We start from the raw sequence: 23212 nt of genomic DNA, 5'->3' as shown, positions 1-23212 counted from the left end.
AGAATTTTGAGGAGAAATATTCACGATTTTTTCAGTGAATTCTTTTTTTCTTGAAGGAAATATGGCAACGTCTGAAGGCTCATACGGCGTTTTTCCTTAGCACGACAGTAAGGCAGGGGGGAGGGGGAGGAGAATAACTACACTACTATTCGGAGGGGTTAATTTTGTATTATTCAACGCCGAAAACAGACAGATATATTGACTGCCCCTTGGGCAGAATTTTACACCTTCAGGACAAAAATCTTGGGTTTTGATTAAGCCTCTGTCGAATTTTGCTGGAGCAGTTGTCGGTCTTAGGCTGCGCTATAAAAGCGGCTTAATGTATGTAAAATGAAGACAACAAATAAATTTCTTGATTTATTTGTATTTTTGAAACACATTAAAAAAAATTGCAAATACTCGTAGTTATAAAAATGATGTGACAAATCGTACTTATATCCAGCACACCATCCTTAACAATTTTCATAAAACGAAAATTTTTTTGTTAAATACATTTTTTGGTTTAACTTTCATGAAAAATTGGTGAACGGCAAGTGCCATGACACGATCTGAGGTGTTTTGAAACAAAATTCATAATGGTTTTAACTTTGAATTACATTATTTTCAACGTGTTTACAAGCCTCAGCGTATTTTTCGAACATCAATTTCTCGAAACTGACAGTATACTTTCAGGGTGCATCGTAGCGACGTAGCGCGCGCCACCCCAAATCAAAGTTCGAAACGCGAAGTCCCAGTGCAAACAGTTTTTGCGAGCGAAAGTTCACAACTCCTATGATAAATAGGCTTCCGCTCATCATAATGTCACCCACGAAGAAGGCATGCGACTTATTTTCTTCCAACGTTGCCTCATCATCGATATTCCATCGAAACTTCTCAGGAATCCCTAGGTTTCACCCCAGAAACTGGCACCGAACCCGTTCATTATTCATGGCGTCGGTATTTTTAATCCCTTCATTATTTTGAGCGTTGCCGCCTCGTGAAAAATGTGCACCGAAGTCAATTTGTATGACGCAATACCTACATTGTATAGTTTTACCGATGGAAAAAACATAAGTGCATTGCAACGTAGAGGAATTGTCGCTTTTAATTTGTATTCTTGTACTTAAAAAGATATTAGGCTTTGCTAACCGAAACTTTCAGTTATTTTAATCTGAATACACGCAAAAATCAGACACGTTTTGTACAAAATTCGTAGAATAACATGTTTGTAAAAAATTAAATTTTTTAAGTCAAATTTGCAACTTTTGAATTTAATTAGTTGTGTTCCTTATACTGCAAAATTTGGACAGGTGATCAGCGGCTGTTCTTGTATTTTAGCGCGCCTGCAAGCCTTCCACCTATTGTACATGCAGCGATGATATTCATCGAGCTTAAACGTTGTTATTACGCAGAAAGTCGCGCGCCTTCAATTCTTAGCATATGCAACGCGGTCAACCGTCGTGTAGTTTTAGTTGTATTCAGGCGCCGTTGACTCGTGCATCTCTAAAATATGACGATGATGACCGTATTTACGAAATAATCTTATTCTAATTTCGTTAGAGTAAACCTAACTCATAAAGACTTGAAACATTTGCTTTGGGAGGGAAATTCTTTGCCGGAGTAAGTATGTATTACCCAAAACCCCCCAAGGGTGTGAATGCGGAGCGGATTCTATATACTCTTTTTGTGGAGTGTCATATACGTTTTTATAGTGCTAATTTCACTTTGCATTCATAACACTTGGGGTTTTTGGACTCTGTATGGGCTCTCGTACCGAATTGCAATCCTAGATATTTAGGAGTGCCTATTGACGTTCATCCGGGGTATGTGATTTTTGTGACAAGCTAGTCATCACTAAATTGAGTCTGTTAATAAAGCGGCAAAAAGCACAGTGTATGTTCTGATGCATTTTACCTCACTCCTACTTTATTTGAAAATAACGGCACTGATTTCAACGATATATGTTCATTTTTATTAAGATTTTTGATACTGAAAAACAGAAGAAAAAACAAGAGATATTTTTTAAAATAATACGTCAAACCAGCCATATTCGTTCAATGAATAAATCTGATGATTAAAAAAAAAAAATCCTCCATAAGATTGAATTTATTTGCAATACAAATTACAGTATGTTGTGTATGACTTGAATAGTCTTCATGAGACGAACCAACTTTTTTAGCTTGTTCTAGATGCCACTCGTCTACTTTTGATTTTTTTTAGTTCGTGCAGGCGGATATATAAATGTGTTCACGCCCTTGGGATTTAAATACTAATAACCTTCATTTTTTTCATCATGAAATGAGACCGGTAAAAATTAACAAATTTATAGCACGAAGAGGCAACAGTGGTTATGCGTGCCGGCACGCGGTAGGCAACTTGACGACTCAGTCACGTGACTGCACTCAGCAATAAACCGACTGACAACAACAAGAAGAAGCCACGGCACCATTTCAATAATTCAGCCATTAAGAGCGTTATTAATGCCTCCGCAACTCTTGCTTCTATTTAAGTTATTGCGTTTCTCATTATTGCAGTGTACTTTGCTCCTTCGCTAATAAACACAACTGCTTTCAGGTGGTTACGACTTATCGATTTGCAAGCCCCCCCTCCCCCCCCGACCACTAGAGGAGAAATTACTATCGTTGCATGTGCAGCTTATAATATTCTTCTTCTACAATTCCACTAAGCCCGTCGACTAAAGAACACAGAATTTATATAATTAAAGATCTCGATCGATACATATTAGATAGCGAAAAGTAATTTAAATTTCCTCCACACCATACGGACAGCGAAATGATGAAACTGCACTGAATGCTTAAGGAAGCGTTATTTTGCTGTATCGGGACGCTATGATCATTCAATTCCCTTTTTTTTCTTATAGGAACGGTTTTTGAAAGACACTCAAAAACACAGATGGGTGTATTTTCGTTAAGTTCATTATTTAGTTTCGAGTACCAACGTGTGACTTGACTTGTCTCTGTCGAAGAGTACGAGCTGAAACACGACTACAGCCGATTGGTTAATGACACCTCATCAGCGTTCCACAGAGGTTCAATCCCTCTCTCCTAGATCTGTGAGTGCACCATCTCACATCTGCAAGGGTCCTCAGTTATTCTTTGATGATCTTTTTCTCGAAGGAGTCCATTCGTTGAGAGATTTGTGGAGAAAATATTTAGATTAAGTAGACATAGATTAAGTTAAGTCAATAAATACGATCACAAAGATTTACGTGGAATTAAAATAGATTTTGTCTTTTTTTAAAAATAGAACAGGGTTGTATGCTGGAGTGGATACGCATATTTGCTAGAGAAATCTCTGTGCTGCCGGTTTTAGTCATGGGCCAGCCAACACGATCTGAGCATAGGCCCTCGATCAGCTCTGAAGAAAAAATTGAGACCAACCATGTTTCATTGCCTGAAATTAGAGAACAATTCAGTGTCACTAAAGGTAAACTTAACTTATATTGCATGTTTGATAAGGTACATTTTTGCTTATCGGTCATGATCAATGGCGATCTCAAATCGGGAAATTTTTTATTGAAACCGTAAATTGAAAAAAAAAAAAAAAAATCGGCGTAAGTTCGTGAGAAAATGTACAAGACATAAATTAAAAGGAAAAAATTAATTTATAATTAATATTTAATAAAATAAATAATAACATTTCTTTTTGTCCTCGTTTATTGAGAGGCTCTTTCATAGCAAAGAAGAAGTTGTTTGCATGTCAGTGTTTGCCGTATTCGGTTCTTTATCTTCCATCAAATCAAGCCCTTCAAAATATCGTGCTGTGAATGGTAAAAGTAGAGATTTGAGGCGTCAAAATATTTCCATATATAGCGCGGAGAAAATGATAAGATTGTAGTTTTATTATTTTTGACACGTCTATTTAAAAAAAAAAATTCTCGATCATATTTAATTCGTCATCGTAACTTCTCCACAAATTAGCCTCGAGTTGCTGTAATGTTTTCTAAGTGTGTGGGAGAGCTGAAAGTATAACGAGTGAAAGGCTTTTAACTTGGAAAAGCAAAAACCTCATCTCTAGAATGATCCCTTTGACGGTAGTTTTCAAAAAAATCACACATACCCTTGTAGTATAAGTATTTGGCAGTGACGTGGCTTCAATTGCGATTTATCGACTGATCTGCCATTTAAAGCTATGAAAAAGGATCGATAAATAAGGTGTTCGAAACGAACACCGTAACTATACGGCTACCGTCTTTACCATAGCTTCAAATGGGAAAATATCGATAATCGATCACCCATACCTCGCCCCTGGTCTACTTCTTTCGCTCAAGCTCGGTCGTCCTGCCGGATTACTTCCTTGGTTGGGTGAAACCCCCTCTCGTCCGGATGAAAAACCCCCTCGTCTGGATGAAAATCCTCCTCGTCCAGATGAGAACCCTCCTCGCCCGGATGAAAATCCCCCTCCTCTGGGAGCAAAACCGCCTCGATCCCTTCCACCGTAAGAACCTGGATAGTTTCGATTTCCCCCAAATGAGCGGCCTTTCATTCTAGGAAGAAAAGGAGAAAGAATTAGTACAGGGCATAGTTTCTGTCTTATGCAGAGACAAGTTTATTAGGAACTAGACATTTTGGAGACCCTGCGTCTTTCGAATTTTACTAGAAAGCTGCTGCTGTCACGAGCCTTAATTTTATCTTATGGAAGAAGGAGAAAAGAAAGGGAATGGGTAAAAACATTTCGGTATATATTACACGGATAAAAAATTAGGTAGCATTTACCATATTCTGGTTAATAAACGGCACAATCAGAGAGTATGATACCTTTCATCAAAATTATCGTGAAAGTAACAAGATTTTTCCTTATTGTGACAATAATTTTGGTGGAAGTTACCATACTGGCTGGTTGTGCCGTTTTTTAACCTGAGTATGGTAGAATACTAAATAACTTTTTTTCCGTGTATCTCTAATATTACATTTTCAGGTTGCTGAATCTTCTGTGAATCCAAATGGAAAAATAATAAAACTTTATCAAAAACTATTAACTTTGAAGCAAATCGACGGTGAAACTGCAAAAATGCGCACCTCGGTTGCGGTGTCTCGAAATCTCTGCTCCTATTTTATTTTTTAAAAGGAGACCAAACCAACATCACGGCTTGAAGTTATCACAGATTATTTTTTATACGAAGAAGAACAATTACCGAAATTTTCAATAATGATGTTCAGTAATAATCCATGTAGAAAATTAAGTGCGACAAGAGGTCCGCAACGCTACAAACCGAAATACGCATTTCTGTGGTTTCATACACTCAAAATGCTTGTAACGTAACATTTGATGACGTCATCGCCAGTTTCTGTTCGACGGTATCATTTTTCCTTAAGAGGATTTAATGTCAACCATACTGCAGTCTCATTTGTCTAAAAATAAGTAGCGTTTCACCAACTAAAAACTTTGAACAGCATGATGTATTGATGTCATTTTGAAACATGAGGCTGAAACAAAATCTATGCTGCCAGCAAATGAGAGACAAGAGAGGATCTTTTTTTGAATCGGATTCATTCAAAAGTTAAAAATTGCTAGAGCTGAACGCTTTAAGCATGTAAATAACAAACAAGATCCCCACCTCCTTGATAAGGGGTTTACCGGCGGAGTTGACAAGGTTCTCGTCAACTCTCTGAGGGTTCTCTATAAAATATTACGTCATAATATTAAATGGACTGCATTTTGCAATTTGGAACTGTAAATTCTGGCCTGGTTTAAAAACAACGCATGTGCCATTAGTTCCCCTGTGCACATAAGTGTTTTTTCAGATGAGCCAGAATTTATAGTTCAAAATTGCAACAAGTTGGTTTTTGCAATCGCTAGCGATAGCAATATTCGTCATGGGAACTTTTGCTTCTGGGATATGAAAATGTTAAGGTACAGTTCGATTGTAGTATCTTCAGAATTGAAGGGGCTATGTAATTTTGTGTCGACATCTCTTTTTTAACATTTTTAATTTTTTTTCTTTGCATACAAGAAAGCTGTTATTTACCAATTATTTATTTCCGTTGGATTATGTATGGTTTTCGGAAGTTAACGCATTTAACTTTCAGTTTCGTTTTTTCGGCGTAAAGTATGATATTTTTACTGTACGCATATGCCCGAATACGCATCATAAGTGACCTATGTGCTTCCTAAGTTGCCATTTTTTTCATTCAAATAGATGTAACTGAAATGTTAGATGTGTACTACCTATACTACTTTCATGTCATTGCTTTATTTATTTATTTACTTTTTGAGTAGGTATAAATTGTTATTTTTTGCTGAATTTTGGAGAAAATATTGCTTCAAGAACGTGGAATGTAAATTAATTTTATTGAAAAAAGAAAATACCATCATTAATTTGGGCGAACAGAGAAAATATACATCAATATTTGGGTCAACATCTCCCTGATTATATAAAGGATGAATATATTAGTATTTCTGTATCAAAAAACTTAGCTTTTGTCTTCAGAGATACAATGATTCTAGTCCCAGTCAATTTGTTTTATTGAAAAAACAAAAAAACAAAAAATAAAAAAAAAAAAAAAAAACAACTGAAATGTTAGACATACTATTTTCATGTCTTTCTATTTGTATCAATAGGTACTTTTCGCTTAACTTACGAACGTTGAATGCAAATTAACTTTATTGAAAAAAGAAAATAACGTCATTAATTTGGGGGAACATGTGGCTGATTATATGAAGGAGGTATATTCCAGTATTTATGTTTAACAAATTAACTCACGAGAAGATTTTCGCACATTTATCATCTAGTATTAAGTATTTTTTGATGATTAGTCTAAAACATTCAATACAACCATTAAAAAGTAACACCCACCGTCGGGAATCGAACTCCCGATTGCCTAGTGCCCGCTCCTTTTCATAAATATGTGGCGACTTAGTCAACCAGGCTATCACGGCTCCGCGGTCGAGAGCGTAAAAATAGCCTACAAAAGACTCTGACGGTGGGCGGGGCTTATCACAAGAGTTGTCTTGGACGCTTCGTAGCTCCTGAGATATGAAAGAAATGAGCTAAGCGCCTCTCTCTGTGAGACATTGTTTACCTATGCTATCATGTGTCTCAAGGTTCATCTCATCATGCATTTGCTATCGCGGCAGTAAGCTGAGGCAATATTTCTGTATTCATGGATTAAATCAATCAATCGAGCTCTGATTTTGACTTCTTTGTCCATAACGAGTCCTCCAGAACAATTTTCCACCTTGTACGATGGTTATTATTTCTTTACTTCTATTTTTCGAATTTGAGGTGGGATAATGGCGGCTTCTCAAGAGCACCGAGGTAGGCGATCTTTTGCACCAACGAACAGAAAACTGATGGCGAAAAATAACCAATCAGAACCTCCCAAAAAAAGAATTTGCCTAAAAACGGAACTTCGTGGTTCTGCGCAGATTTACCAGTCAGACACGACATCTCAAGTTGGAAAAAAACTCGCTGAAAGCGAATTTTAGCAATCAACACAACTTGACGTAGAGACATGATTGGCTAAAAAATACAACGGTTTTTGATACATCGGAAAATCAACCAAAAATCGGAGACTGGGCGAAACGCTCAAGGTCGCAGAGGTATAGGGAATCCCATAGCGAAAGCAACGGAACGATTGTAATATCATGGGGAACTCCGTTCCCATGACAAAATGCAGTCCAAATGGAAGGGCGCAATCAGCTAGCAAAAATGTCGGCATTTACCTAAAGTTGAAGGGCTTTTCCCGTGCAGACATAGTTGGTCGTATTGAGGGTCTTATGTACGGCTCCAAAGGAGGGACCCAGTTGCTCCTATGCACAGCATGTTGACTCTTTCGAAATGGGCCTGGTCTTTGCATGTAAATGGACAAACAAATTGTTCAAAGAGAAATATTTTAAAGATCACTGAATGGTGTAAAAGGTGAAAAGAAAACTTCTGGACTTTATCCCACTTAAAAATATATTGTAAAGTTCTTACTTACAAGCATGTTTTATTTTCAAGATCAAATTAATTAAGTGAGACTATATCTACTAAAAATTTTGAACAGATTACAACTTAACCAAAATTATTCAAAACTTCTGAGAAAACTATTTAAACTCCCTCGCACATAAAATAAATTAAAACGGACCGGTTCGAAGGCTTTTCTACATCTTCAGCAAACACCCTGAAGAACTGAAGAACTGAGTGCTCGCTGAAGATGAAGGAAAACCTTCGAAACCGGTTCGTTTTTATTTATTTCATGTGCAAGTGAGTTTTAATAGTTACTCTGAGAAGTTTTAAATAATTTTAGTTACTTTAGCATCTTGTGCAGTCCGTTTCACGTTTTTATGGACTACAATTTAACGACTTCGTTGAAACTATTACTTGAGAGGGGGCAATATGGGCAAGTCCTAAAAACTTAGCTGAAAACAGTGGGTACGTAAGTGTTACTGCGCACGCATGTGAACATAAGAACAGATGTACATACCTTCCATACTGGAAATTTCTTCCTCTTGAATATGCATATGAACCTTGCGGTCTTGATCTCATCGCATATCCTAAACCAGGTGGACGTGTGAAGTTTCTCCACTGTGCTTGAACAAACTCTGCCTCCTAAAATTCCATTTTGTAAAATAAATATAGGATCACGAAAGAGAAAAAATGGAGGGAAGCAGGAAGGAAAACCAAGAGACAATTTTTTACTAATCACATATCAAGTAGAAAAAACCGGCGCGGAGCGAAGCGGAGCGCCGGTTTTTTTTTGGGGGGGGGGGGGGGGGGGGTTCGTCCCCCCCAAGCCCCCCCAGGACGCGCGCTTCGCGCGCGCTTTTTAGTTTGAGTGTCCATTCCAGTTGTTCTGTCTTCTTAAGCGACCCGCGCGTCCACCGCGGGAAGAGTGTATTTTCCGAGGTGGGGGGGGGGGAATCAATCTGTAAGGGAATGAATTAATTTCTTGAGCACAAGATAGTAGCAGTGGACGCCACGTCCATAGGTTCGCAGTGTTCGCCGAACACCCTAAAATATTTTGAAACAATTAATAAATAATGGCTAAAAATGGGGGAAGCAATACAGAATACAGAATGGTAGATCGCAAATAAGTATCGGGCGCTTGGCTTCCGATAGCGGCATGTGGCGCGGCGGAGAGAGAAAATCCTGTGACGCGTGGTCCGCACCGGCTACCGAACCTGGATGATCTGCGTACGGTGAGGAGAGAGAACCTGGTGCAATGATGAAGGGGCAAAGGGTAGAGAGAACCTGGGTGCAATGATGAAGGGGCAAAGGGTACACGAGAGAGGAGAGGCACCGGCGCGCGGCGCAGAGCTCGAGCGGAGCGTGAGCATTGGGTTCGGAGACGAGTGCGGACCGCGCTCGCGTAGGGAACACAGCAGAGAGAAAAGGGAGGGGAAAAGAACGAGAGAGGAAAGCCGCTCATCAGTCCAGCTGTTTCCTATAGCAGTGGTCCGCAGGGGTTTGCGAACCGCCGAATTTCCTCTATGCCGCGATTCGCCCTCCGCTTCCCCCCCTGCGCCTGCGGGCCGAATCTCCCAGTTTCCCAGTCTCCCTCTCCCACCTCTCTCTGCAGGTGCGTGTTGCGAAAATAAGTTATCATTTAACAAAATAAATTACAGGAAAACGATCGGTAAAAAGAACAAAATTTCAATGACAATTTACCGGCACAATTTTCACCAGAAAAGGTTAAAATCGTGTTCTTGCGGCTTCATTTTTTAAAAAGTTTCCGGGGGAGGCCCCCCAAACCCCCTTTTAAGGAAGGGAAGTGAACCTTTCTGACCCCCCCCCCCCCTTAAAGTTAACACTCCTACCGAACGCCTACCGGATACAGTCACGCCACGCCACTGGATAGTAGTTGCGTACGTTGCCAGCGAACGCGCTGCGAAAGGTTGTGACGGTTAAATGGTGAGATTTTGTTCAAGAACAGATCATTTAACCTGACCCACTGTGCGACGAACAATTTGTCCAGAATCTTCCTTCCCCTGACCCACTGTGCGACGAAAAGTTTGTCCAAAAACTTCTCTCCCCTAACCCACTGTGCGACGATCAGTTTGTCCAAAAACTTTCTCCCCCGACCCACTGTGCGGCCCTGCTCCGGCCGGCTCCCCTCATGCCGCGCACCCCCCCCCCCCCGCCTAAAACTTTCAAAGCTCGCCATTTTTAAACGGCTCGGCCGATTTAGCTCAAATTCAATACCAAACCAGTCCTAGGGGAGAACTACCACCCGTAAAAATTTCAGCTCAAAATATTAATTTTCGCTCGAGTTATCGAGTGGACAAGATTTGACCTACCCCCACTTTCGAGCCCCACCCCTCAAAATCTATTGCCTCAAATTTCAATTTTTTTTCGCAGAATAGTAGTCCTAATGAGTTTCTACAAAATGCAAAAAAATTGGTAAAAATATCTTTCAACGTAAGAAAGATATAAGCACTCAAAAATCGAAAAATCTTCAAAAGGCGGAAATACATACATACATACATACATACATACATATATATATACACATGAATTTGAATAGCATATATTTTCGTGATCTACGACCCGTGATCGGTGCTCTTCACAATGTCTCAGGTCTGGGTCCGACATCATGGGAGAATGCAATAGTGTATTTCCTTCGGAAAATACACTAAAATGGAGCATCCTCTAAATCCGCCCATTCTAAAGAATATGACTTGTGAATGAAAATAATCATATCATGAATCACATCAGTATGCCTATGAAATGACGCTCTGTCAAGTGAAAATGAAAAGATGCTATTATTTTCATTGGCCTGACTATTCATGTATAATGTTGCTGATTTCCAAACCTTATTAAATCATCTTCTCAGTATTTATCATGACTTTTCCCCCAAAATTCTATTTATTTTGAATAATTTGTCACCTTTATAGAACTAATTCCTGAGATACTTTCCGAAAATTTTTGATCATGAAACCAAAGTTGATTTAAAGCCAAATAAGAAATGATTGCCTCAATGAGGAATATTATTGCTTGAATTGTAAAAGGCAACTTCTTCTTGGTTGAAACTATTAATGACATGCCATTCTATTAAAGAGCGCACTTATAATTCAAAGACTTTACCAAGATAATGAAAGAAAAAATTGTTACAGATTTCAGTAGTTTGTAGATATTCATCGTATTTTAAGGTTAAGGAAGCAGGACGCGTCACAAGCACTTGTAGCACCGTCAGCAATAATATTGTGACTGAGTTTCAGTACAATGAAGAGTCATGTGTCACTTTATCGTACGGGACAATCTTCTAATTTCTTATTTTTCTACAATTTACATAGCATGAAAATTTGATCAGTGTAGTTTTTTTGACTCCATGAGTATTCCTTATCTCTTAGGTTCACTCTATAATCAGATGGTTAGTAGGTTTGCCACGGTTAAGAGATTGTGGAGATTGTATGATAACACCCTGAAACCGACATACGTTGTTTAAAAAAAAAAATTGGAGGCATTACGCAAACAATCGGCAACTTTGTAGGAGACCGGGCTAAGCCTATCTCAGTAGTAAACATGTAACGATGATTTAATAGAGGTGGAGGTCTAAATGAGGAATTCTTATTAAACTGGCAGCCCGCTTTATGAATTGCCTACTATCAGGAAACCTTTGGATCGAAATAGGAGCATTACTACGTCATCGTTCAATTGGCATGAGCATGTATGCCTACATACACTTTGAGATGAGCGCCTAAGTCCGCGCAGCTTCATTCATTCCAGGGCTCAAATTGAACCATAATTTTTAGTCTGGTTTACCCTGGTAAAAATTGGCAGTAGAATCTGTGTTCCAAAATACCATAGACCTACAGCCGGCTGTAAGATTTCCAATAGCTTCTATAGCCGGCAACACAATTTCTTATAGCCTTTTATAGCCGATGGCGATTAAGCTACAGCCTGACGATAAAGTGTATGTTATCCGTTACTAATTACGGATGCTAGGACTTAGTGAGTTTTTGGACTACCGCTCTCTTTTTGGGCCTAGTATCTTGATTTATTTTGTAAGGGAAGCTCCGTACTTTTGAAGGATGCCTGCCATTCCTCATATGTTGAAGCGCCTTCAATTTCGTACGATACTGTGCAATACTTCTGGTGTGAAATAGTTGCTTCAAGCGCCGTGGTACGCTGCGGCGCAGCGTGGCGGGCGGGCAGCCAGCGCGAAACGCGCATCGGCGCCTACAAACCTAACAGGGATACTTCTCGCATTGCGCAGTGCGTGAAGTATCCCTGTTAGGTTTGTAGGCGCCGAGTGCGCCGCCGCTCCGGTTTGTGTTAGGCTCTAATATTTAATCTCGTGGAGTCAGCGTTGTTCAACTCATGACTTTAAAATGTTTGCATACTCTGTATGGATGGATTATTCTCATTTTAATTGATGAAAACAAATATGTAGTAAAGGAAAATATAATGTGCGTTTTGTAAATATTATGGTGATTCCGTACAAACTTGCGGATTTACAAAGCACACGAATTTCTACAAAATGTCTTATAGCCTTTTATAGCCGATGGCGAAAAAGCAACAGCCAGGCGATAAAGTGTAAAGCCCGGCGACAGGAACTATAGCCCGGCTGTTTAATTTTTTATCGCTTCGTGTAGCCCAACCGTATATGATTTTTTCCACTTTCTACAGCCAGCTATAAGATTTTCTATCGCCTTCTTCAGTCGGCTATAAGAACTCCTGTGGTATTTTGAAACGCAGCTCCTATCGCCAATTTTTACCAGGGTAAAATGGAGTAATTTGCAAAAATCTAAGCAAAATCAAGTATTTAAAAGAAATCTAACGATACTCGTATTTTGAGCTAATGCCGCGATATTTATAATAAAGTGTTTCAAACTTATGTCCGGGATTTTCAATTTTCTAATTTTTCGAGATTTTCCTAATTTAGTATAAAATTTTGAAACGTTTTTGTTTCGGAACAATCGTTAACCTCTTCAAAATTCTCAGGTATTTAATGCTCAATATTAATTTTTTATAGAACCTTTTCCCGTAGACGCAGTCGCATTAGTATTTTTTTTTCTATTTTTCCCAATAAAAACAAATAAAAGGGGGACAAATGTAGAAGTAAGAACAAGAAAATTTTGAAGCAGAGCTTAGAGCTCCTATAAACAGCACTCATTTGGGCTGGAAAGTAATAAGAAAGCTTTAAGAGGACAAGAGCTTTCGATTATTGATTTCCTCGTAAGTTCTCCGATGTCCTTCTAATTGCGCTTACAATTCGCGTCTTAGTGTAATGTTACATCTCCGAGGGAACGTGAACTTTTGCTCATTGCAAAAGGAAATTAAAAGCTGTTAAAAGAGCGATTGTTCGTGTTCTTGGAAGAGCCTTCGCTGGAAAAAAAATGCAAGTTACAGGCTCACTTTCAGAATCCCTGCTTACTTCAAACAGGACTCGAGGCTTCCAGGAAACAGCCCGCGTCTAAATTCAGTACAAAAGGAAAGGGGGCAATAAAACCAGGGATGAAATGAAATGAGATTGAATCTAATTAAATCCCTCCATTTCGCAGGAGTTTATAGGTTATGTGTCTTTCGAGACGGAAGCGCCCGAGAAAAAGGCTTGCGCTTCGTGTCGAAAGTTTACGTTCTTAATTACAAGAGCTACTGAGGAAGCGTGTCTCGGAATGAGGGTGTCCGCATCTTTATTGCCGTGTCCTAGCGTGTGTTTGCTGTTCCTTACGGATCCTTCAGGAATAAAAAGGTGGTCCCGCGTTGAGCGCGGCATTGTCACTCGTATACTTTTTTAACGCCTTGTAAGAATAATGAAGAGAGCTCTTAGAAGAAGTCAGAGAGATAAATGGTTTCTCAATTCAAATAACAGAATTAAAATTTTTATAAAATTTAATTTCCTAAATTTGACGATGGTTAACTCTCAGGACGTTATGTCTCAATATGAAAAAAATGTTTTTATTTGACAGTCGCATTTATTGCAAATTTTTTAAAATTTATATTTTCAGTTTTTTTCTTTCAAAAAATCAATTTTTATAGCTGTTCGGTCGAAGATACCTTACAGGAGCCCTGGAAAAAAGTTGCTTGGGTCTCGAGTCCAGACTCTTAAAAACATTGGCAAGGAAAAATGCTCTTGATTCAATCGGATTTTTTGCTTGAAACAAAAGTAAATCCGCCTAAATCAAGAGGCTCGGTTCTTCGATTCAAGGAAAAATTGGATAGAATCAAGATTATTTTTTCTTGTCAATGTTATTAAGAGTCTGGACTCTAGATCCAAGCGACTTTTTTTCAGTGGAGGCATAAGGAAAAACCTTTTATGATCATAGACTTGTAATATTCATTTATCAAAACAATTATTTTGAAGACCCTAAAAATTGTAAAAACAAGATATAATAATCCCAAAGTTATCAACTAAGTTAGTTGACTACTTTGTGTAAAGCTTTGCCGACAAAACAAACTATTTAATATCCGACAAAGCTGGTTTATTTGTATTTTTAGAGAATGAGTCCATTACATTTCCACTGGTCATATTACGAAAGAATCGTAAGTCTTATTGCCTTAGAACAAAACATCTTTCTTCAAAAGAAGATCTCGTTTTATAAATGTTTTGAAGTCCAGGTTAGAAGGATTGAGGTGTGTGTGCACATAACATAATTATAAACACGCTGACAACTAAATATAAGAGAAAATCATGAGTAAATTACCCCTATGAAAATGTCGGTTATGTATGAAATTGTACATGGACTACATTCCACTAAAGATAATCAGAGTTTTCGTGAAATAGGCAATCTCATTGTAAGTTAAGTTTAAAGTTAGTAGGATTCCAAGAACGTAAAATTAACGTTAAATTTCACCCTCTGTGCTTTAAAACAGACAAAATAATTATTCCTCCGTAACTCTGATTACTTTTTGCTGAATGCCACCAGTCCGTTAATTTTACAACGCTCCCCATAAAGTTACGGCTGGAAAAAGAGAACAAAATGTGAATTTACAATACCTTTCTCTCCATATCTCTCGGCTCAAAGCGGGGAGCAAAATCCATTTTTTCCCATTTCCCACGGCGTTTAAAAGTTAATCAGCTACCTGAAATGAAAACTCGGGTGCAAGCAGCCAGGCGCGCGGGATTGTAAATCAAAAAGCGTGTCCGATACGAATACACACGTAAGTTTCAGCGTTTTACGGGGAAACATCATATGAACATTCGTATGTTGCCGAATTTTTCTGGATAAAAATAATGTGTTTTAGAGTAAAAATGCTATGAGTATTTTTCTATAAAATTCTCAGTTACTCTGAGTTAGAATGCGTCGAGGGCTTCCCGGACAATTCGAAGGAAGAAACGATTAAAGTATTGTAGGAAATTTGTATTCTAACATGAACAATTTAGCAACGCAGGAGTGCTCATACGTTGTTCTCGTTGAGCACGGTCGAGTTTGGGATCGCATTTCGGTGCCTTTTTGCGGTCGCCTTGATAATGAAGTCCGGACCCAATTTAAATCGCCACGTAAGAGCGTAATTACATCTCCACATGAGCTCTGGAAAACATGTATTTTTATGGCTATTTAGGCTCGACTATGAGCGTGGTTATGCCATTACGTCGGGGGAGCGGCGATTTAAATGTGGGGTGGTCTTATCGGCGCAGTCGGTACGGGCGCAGCGCACCGGTGGAGAAGCATGATCCATTTTCGATATATCCCCATTTGAAGCTATGGCAAAGAATCGATTATTAAGGGATCGATTCTTTTCCGTAGGTTTAAATGGGAGATCAATCGATGTATCGCTGAGCGCGCCACGCCACCGCAGCGCACCCCACCGAGGATCATAAAATGACCGTTAGAAAGAGCGCCGAGTTCCTAACGCCATCTGATAGGGTTTATTTACGGGGCAACTTAATGACAATTGGTGCGCCGATCCGGGCTAAGCCACCGTTTTGCAATTGTAGTCCGAAGATTGCACCGCTTCGGGGCGTTATCGCGGCTCGACGCGACGCTGCTTCCGGGTTCGCATCCCTTTCACGAGCCAATGGGCCCGCGCTCCCGAGCATTGCCGGGTGAGCCTATTCGAACCTTTTTGAATTCTTGCATTTATTATACGAATATTCCGTATCAAATGAGAAAATATTTATGTTCGTGGCCGGCTACGTGAGAGTAATTTCGGACCGCCCAGCCTTGCTTGAAGTGCTCAGGTTGTATAGGACTCTTTTTATATGTCTGATGGGGTTACACTGGAAAAAAAAACACACATTGGATCTAGAGTCCAGACTCTTAAAAACATCGACAAGAAAAAGTACTCTTGATTCAATTAAACCAAGAACCAAGCCTCTTAATTTAAGCGGATTTCGTTTTGATTCAAGCAAAAATCCGATTGAATCAAGAGTATTTTTTCTTGTCAATGTTTTCAAGAGTCTGGATTCTAGATCAAATGTGTTTTTTTTTTTCCAGTGTAGGATGAAATGTAAAGGGAGAGAAAATAAAGAAGGAGAATAAAAGGGAATTTTATTCAGACGTTCGGTACTGCTTTCTGGCCCAAACCTCCGAGCTGCCATTTTATTTTAGTTCGGAGCTTCCAATTCCGTGGCTAACGAATCGCAATGTTGGTGCATGATTTTGGTACCGCCTCGCGAGGTGGTTGTAAAAAAGGTTCGATCCATCGAAAACCAACGAATCTGATTGGCCGAATCTGGTAGCAACGGTGTCCACTAGTGGTGGTGATTGATGAGACAAACCGGGGCAGAACTTCCCAAAGAGGTTCTGCACGGATAAAATACATTAGTATATTATCTTGATCTTTTATTGCATGAATTTTGGATTCGATAAATTGTTCAAATATAGTTCAATTTCAATGAAATTACGATCACTAAAACTGCAGTTTACTTTCACCGCAGTAAATATTGGAAAGAAACTGAGATCTGTCAATCCTGCACTCGGTTGACTCTACTTTCTTTTTCATAACGAGCCTCCTTCCTCCTATCTTCTGACTCTTCGCACCTTATAATTTCTGCACAAATGGCACTTGATTCCAGTTTGCACCAGGAGGTTAAATATTATAACAGGTTCTTATGATTTGCCTTTTCCTTCTAATCTTAGAGGACGTAATAATGCGCCATACCATCGTTACTTAAGTTTCCGATGTTATTTGTGTAAGTAGAGGGGGAGGCAGCGTTAATAATTTTCTACAGGGAGGTACCTGTAAGCGTTCAGAATCATTTTCTCTGAAAAGCTAAATATCCTCTAAGCTTAAAATCTTTAATTTTTCTCCTTATTCATTTATTTTTTTCACAAGCACGAATTATAATTAGAGGGTACCTTTTACAATTGTCCATTGAAATTAGGAGAATGAAAGGAGTATCCACTCCTTCATGATATAAAGTAATGCTTCCCTAATATCAATGGATTTTTGCGATCCTCCGAACATTTTGATCAGTTCAGATGCATAATAACTTTCGTCAATCAGAATCCAGGATTTTTTCACGTGACTCTTCGGCTGTTTTTCCAACTTTTAATATTTAGAGCAAAAAAAAAAGAAAAAAAAAAAAGAAAAAAAAAAGACATTTGTCCTCGTCTCGTCTTTGACTCCAAATATCGGAGGAAATTCTGTGAAAAAACAACAAAAATTAAAACGAACAGCACGGGATTGTTCTCTCCCGATTACTATCAACCTAAAGCTAATGTGGTAGCTAAACGTGCAAAACGGAGCTCGGTAAAAAATAAACACAAAAGAAAACGGCGAGAAAGTTTTCGAAATTGGAGTTGGCAATGGATGTGTTCCCAGCATTCACGGAGGCAGGTCCTGTTACGAGACAAAGAGAAACTGCACGACATTCTTCAGCCGTAAACGAATTTTCTGTCTCGGAGGCTTTATCAACTCACATGTATTCAATTCTGAAAACACGCTTAGCATTCCCTTTTCGAATAAACTATCTGCAAGTTAATGTGTCATTTTCTGCTCCGGTGGTTGCCTCGTTACGGAGTAGCATATGAAAATATGAGAACAAAACGATTAGATTTGCGGTTGTTGACGGATTAGTAATTTAAATGCTACGAAGTGTGTGATTTTGACAAAGTTCACGGTGCAGTCACTTCCAGATCTTTAAATAACAGACCACAGATATAGTATACATGAGACCTTTAGAATGCAGACTCTCTCATCAAAATTTTACAAGCAGTCAGTCGATCAGCCTAGGGCTAAAATATTTCGGAGTGAGAACATATCGTCGCCCCTCTGACGTAAGAGCGTATCTCAAGTTCCTCGTGAGCCCTATCTTACATTTAAATACGTGCTTTCCGGGCCTCATGCGGAAATCAATAAGATACGCCCTTACGTCAGAGGAGCGACGATATGGACCACATTTAGCAAAAAGGAACCAATGCAATTACAGTGTTTTCAAAATCGTGCAACTTCTCCTTTTCTTTTAAAAATACCAATTATATGTTCAGTATTAAAATTTACGACATTATTTTTCTTTACAATTAACAAGTTTCTGGTGGAAAGCCAAAACTATTTGCTATTTTGGTACATTTTTTAGATAATTATGGAGAAGCAACATTTTCACAACGCTGTTATCGCGCTGGTTACTTTTTGGTAAATGCGATCCATATTTAACTCCGTGTGAATATGCAACCTAACGTTGAAACTCCCGGCCTGACGTTTTAAACCATGTATCTTATTTGCGGTGTTGAAGCATCTCAATTTTTTTTTGAAGGGGAAAAAATAAATTTCATACACCATATAATTTACACAAGTTATCTTCGCACAGAGTGGAAAAATCACGGAAGTTTTAAAGAATTGATATTGAGTAATTTTCCATTAATAAAATAAAATGTAGCAGTAAATCTGCAACGTCGCAAATCGAGATACGTGGTTTTGGGAGTTACACTGTCGAAATACCTTTGCGTATACACTTAAAGCTTGTAGCGGTGACCTAAACTGTTATCGGCTTATGAACAAAAGGTCTGTAAGCGCAGGAAGAACGCAGACAAATACGAGGAAGATATAGGCAAACTGGGAAAGTCATATGAACTTTCACCTTATTTTGACAGTGTAGATGAACATTGTACGTGTCCTAACCTTGAGGCCAGAGGAAGAATTGACTCCCGAATAAAAAGCTCCTTCATACCTGGAACAGTTCCATGCCTCTCTATTTAGCGACTTTTTAAGGGACCCATTCCTTAGAGATGAAAGCCGCCTTAAAATAAGTCTTTTTAGTCCTAAGGTTGCCAGCTCAGCGTTCTAACCTTCTTATTTGACATTCATCCTTGGAATAGAATGAAATAAGTAGGTATACCTAAATTTCATGCAAATATAGTTTTCTGTCAGCACAAATGCTCTTCTTCTGCCGAAATCAATTTCCTACCTGCCTGCGTGAGGCACGACGAAGTAACTGCCGTTTTACTGAAATTATCAGTGAGTTGGTGAAAATTTAGCTTTGGAAGAATCGACTGAGTTGTGTCCGAGCAAAAAATTCAAAATAAATCCTTAGTTTTCCCCCCACTGTCTAATAATCATCCCCAAGAGTCGTTTAGGTAAATCAGAATCGACGAATTTTGCACATAGTTTTAAAGAATACTTATTGAGTTCATGTAACGCAAGATCAGAGTACCGCTTTTCGCCTGCCTTGGGTGCCAATTTGCAAATTATAGCGCTAGGAACATCTGTCTCGCGGAATAATGTGGACTTATAGTAAAGACAGCTGTCTCAGTAAAAATTTAACAAGTCTCAAGACGTATGGGGGCCATGTTTTTCTCGAATCCGAGCGGCACTTCATTGGCAGCATAGAGCGGATCATTGCGAGTTAGCGTCTCGTGCCATCGCGCCTTCAATTTTGCGGACGCAACACGGACATCCATCAAGTACGAATAGTTGTATCACTGCGCCGTCATCAGCGCACGCTTTCTACCTTGCTTCATTTCCATGACGTGTTTGTTTCCGGTCTTTTCATTTCCAGTAGTGCTTCAAAGGCCACGTGAGCAACATAGGCAAAGATAGGAAAAATATAATCGGACCTCGTTTCTTAAAAAAATTGTCTCCCGAATCTGAGCGTATCCTATCGGTTTTAACAAGTTGAACTTAATTCGTCTATTCTCTCACATAAAAACGTAACTATATTCCATAGTTGCCAAATCCTTCCTCGCAAACTGCATTTTTACAAATAGAATTTTGAGCATTTCTAGTTTAAAAATTTCCTGATTTTTACTCTGATCTTATGCAAAAATCAGGAAAATTTTGAAAAAAAATTGCATCGGTACATTCTTGTTAAAAAATCAAATTGTCCCAGTCAATTTACGAGTTACGTTTCTCTTTCCTGGAAACGACGAAGTAGTGAGATTTTAAAGGAGACTCAACTTGGAAAATTCGGTTCTTACAGCTCCTCGGTAAGACGGCAGGATGTGTCAACGCAGGAGGCGTATCGAACAAATTGCATTTGATTCTCTTTTTTTCGAGTCAAATTTGCAACATTCGAATGGAGTTAGTGAGTTACGTTTCTTGGATTTTACGTGGGATTTTAAAGGAGACTCAATTGGGAAAATTCGGTTTTCACGGCTCCTCGGGAAGACGGCAGTATGTGCTAACGCTGGAGGCGTATCGAACAAGGTTTCTTTTTTTCGAGTCAAATTTTCAACATTCGAATGGAGTTACGTTTCTTGGATTTTACGTGGGATTTTAAAGGAGACTCGATTGGGAAAATTCGGGTTTCACGGCTCCTCGGTAAGACGGCAGGATGTGTCAATGCTGGAAGCGTATCAAACAAATTGCATTGAATTTTTTTTTTCCGAGTCAAATTTGCAACATTCGAATAGAGTTACGTTCCTTTCACCGAGGAACGACAAAGTAGTGGAATTTTAAAGGAGACTCGACTTGGAAAATTCGGTTTTTACGGCTCCTCGGGAAGACGGCAGGATGTGTCAACGCTGAAGGCGTATTGAACAAATTGCATTGGATTCTCTTTTTTTCGAGTCAAATCTGCAACATTTGAATGGAGTTACGTTTCTTTTACCAGAGAACGACAAAGTAGTGGAATTTTAAAGGAGACTCGACTTGGAAAATTCGGTTTTTACGGCTCCTCGGGAAGACGGCAGGATGTGTCAACGCTGAAGGCGTATTGAACAAAGCATTGGATTCTCTTTTTTCGAGTCAAATCTGCAACATTTGAATGGAGTTACGTTTCTTTTACCAGAGAACGACAAAGTAGTGGAATTTTAAAGGAGACTCGATTGGGAAAATTCGGTTTTCACGGCTCCTCGGGAAGACGGCAGGATGTGTCAACGCTGGAGGCGGATAGGAAGATGACTCTCAAAAAGCGCACGAGGGCGGGATGAAAAATGAAGATGGATGGGGAAGCGGTGTGTAACGACACAATGAGGCTTTTATTGAAACGGCTCTCCGCGCGGCGCGGTAGCGCGCCCGACGGTTTTGACGCCCCGCGCGCTGTTCGCACCGCGCTTCATGCTCGTATGTTAATTTTTTTTCAGTTCAAGACTCTTCATTTCACCCCGTTCGACCCGCCCTTTTCACAGATATTTACCGCTCGAGTGTGCTCTACAGCACTCGTCTTTGCCTCCTCTCCGCCTTGCGTTTCTTTCAATCTTCTTAAGCGGTTTTTTTTTTCATCTGGATTTTAATCCACTTTCGGGTGGTATCAAGACAAGGTCTCTGGGTATCGGTTAGTCTCATAGAGGGTTTCAGCCTGACGTCATCCAAAGATGATCCTTAGAGGATCGGAAGAATGTTGATCGTCGTTACGGTTATCAAAATGGCCTGGTTACACGCTCAAATTTCTGTCAAATTCCGATCAAAATGATGACCAAGATGGCGGTCGAGAGTTATCTAGATTGATGAGTAAACATAATTAAAACAGCGTGTTGATTGAAATAAGCATGAAATAAGCACGGTTGTATGGAAATCAGATGAAATATGAGCCTCACAGTTCCATCATCTACCATGAAATTTTTGCAGGCCGCAAAAATTTGATGGTAGCTGGTGCGCACCAGTCACCATTTGATCAGAAATTGATGGAAATTTGAGCGTCTAACCAACACATAAAGGTTAGTCTTATCGAGGGTTTCAGCATGACGCCATCCAAAGATGATCCTCAAAAGATCGAAAGAATATGGATCGTCTCTACGGTTATCATAACAGCGAGTCGATAGTTGAATTGTTATCGAATGATGTTGATCGATAAATTTCTACTTAGTAATGACTTTTATCGATCGAGGTCATATGATAACGATCCACAGACGTTCACACAGACGTTGTGAATCGAGACACAGAGCTTAAGCAATAGACCCGATTACGTCTCTCTACCTCCAGATGTGTTTCTCATGCAGCCCTTGAATCACTACAAATGAGACAAACTCAACCCACACAGCAGGGAAATAGAGCAAGGTATAGAACGCGTGATGATGACGGCGCAGAGATACAACTATTCGTACTTGATGGATGCCCGTATTGCGTCTACAAAATTGAAGGCGCGATAGCGCGAGACGTGAACTCGCAATGCTACGCTCTTTACAGCCAGTGAATTGTCGCTCAGATTCTGAAGACAGGTTAAAAACGAGGCCCAAATTGTCTGTGCTATCTTCGACTATGTTGACATTAGATTTATTTCTTCTTTTTTTTCAATTTGATGTCTGATTCTACTTATGATGCATTTGTAGACCTATCTCATTCTACCTCTCGAAGGAGTCTTTTATTCCGTTTTACATTTGCCTGTCAAATTTTCACTTTGGCCAGAGCGTGAAATTCGCGCCGGATCCATGCACTCAGAGTGACAAGTGGTCAAAATAGCTACTGAGTAAACGTGAATTTCGCGCCGGGATTTTCAACAGTGCAACTTATTTTAACCATAACATAAACACACTATAGAAAGGTACAAAGAGGTACACATGGACGTATTTATGTTAAAAGGAGCTATGTTTCACGTAAACCCTATGCACATAGTTCCTTTTAGCATCAATACGTCCACAAGATCACTAGTTGTTAATGTTTTAAGTTAATTACGTAATTTACAATCTACATCGGGGATTGCAAGAAAGAACCAGTCATAGACATGATACTTACCCCGCACAAGTTTTCAGTGCAGACCTCCGTAACGTAGCTCTAATTCACGTCACTGGGGGAACTGTTAGCTGTACACGGGGCTTCCTCGATAGTCAAAGAGACCCAGCTACGGTTTCAATTCAGGGGATAATGAACGCCCCGACTATTAGCGCTAATAACGAGCAAATCTCTCCAGTGAGATTGAGCCGCATGTCATAATTCTACCCCTTCCTGCTTAGCTCCCTCTAACTGGTGCCCCGCTCCTTATTGGTCCCTTTGGAGTATCCTAATCATTTCGTACCCCACATTCGC

General features: G+C 39.4%; 1 protein-coding gene across 3 annotated transcripts; it reads right to left on the bottom strand.

The window, feature by feature from the left end:
- Nucleotides 1-2309: 2309 nt before the first annotated feature.
- Nucleotides 2310-11157, bottom strand: LOC109036060 (uncharacterized). Of its 3 annotated transcripts, none has more exons than XR_011900213.1 (5): nt 11009-11157; nt 8409-8533; nt 7666-7791; nt 4060-4486; nt 2310-3393 (listed from the first exon to the last, which is right to left on the bottom strand). XR_011900213.1 is itself a non-coding variant. In XM_072302380.1 (5 exons), the coding sequence occupies exons 1-5, from the start codon at nt 11060-11062 to the stop codon at nt 3387-3389; spliced, it is 558 nt and encodes a 185-aa protein (XP_072158481.1). In that variant the 5' UTR covers nt 11063-11157; the 3' UTR covers nt 2310-3386. The 3 variants fall into 3 exon arrangements, 2 of the variants coding, with proteins under 2 accessions (XP_072158481.1, XP_072158480.1); XM_072302380.1 differs by having other exon boundaries at nt 4241-4486; XM_072302379.1 differs by lacking the exon at nt 2310-3393 and having other exon boundaries at nt 3586-4486.
- Nucleotides 11158-23212: the final 12055 nt, after the last annotated feature.

This window comes from Bemisia tabaci, chromosome 7 (genome assembly GCF_918797505.1).
Source record: "Bemisia tabaci chromosome 7, PGI_BMITA_v3".
NCBI lineage: Eukaryota > Metazoa > Arthropoda > Insecta > Hemiptera > Aleyrodidae > Bemisia > Bemisia tabaci.
The sequence above is the reverse complement of the archived record's forward strand: the minus strand, read 5'-3'. Positions and strand labels throughout refer to the sequence as shown.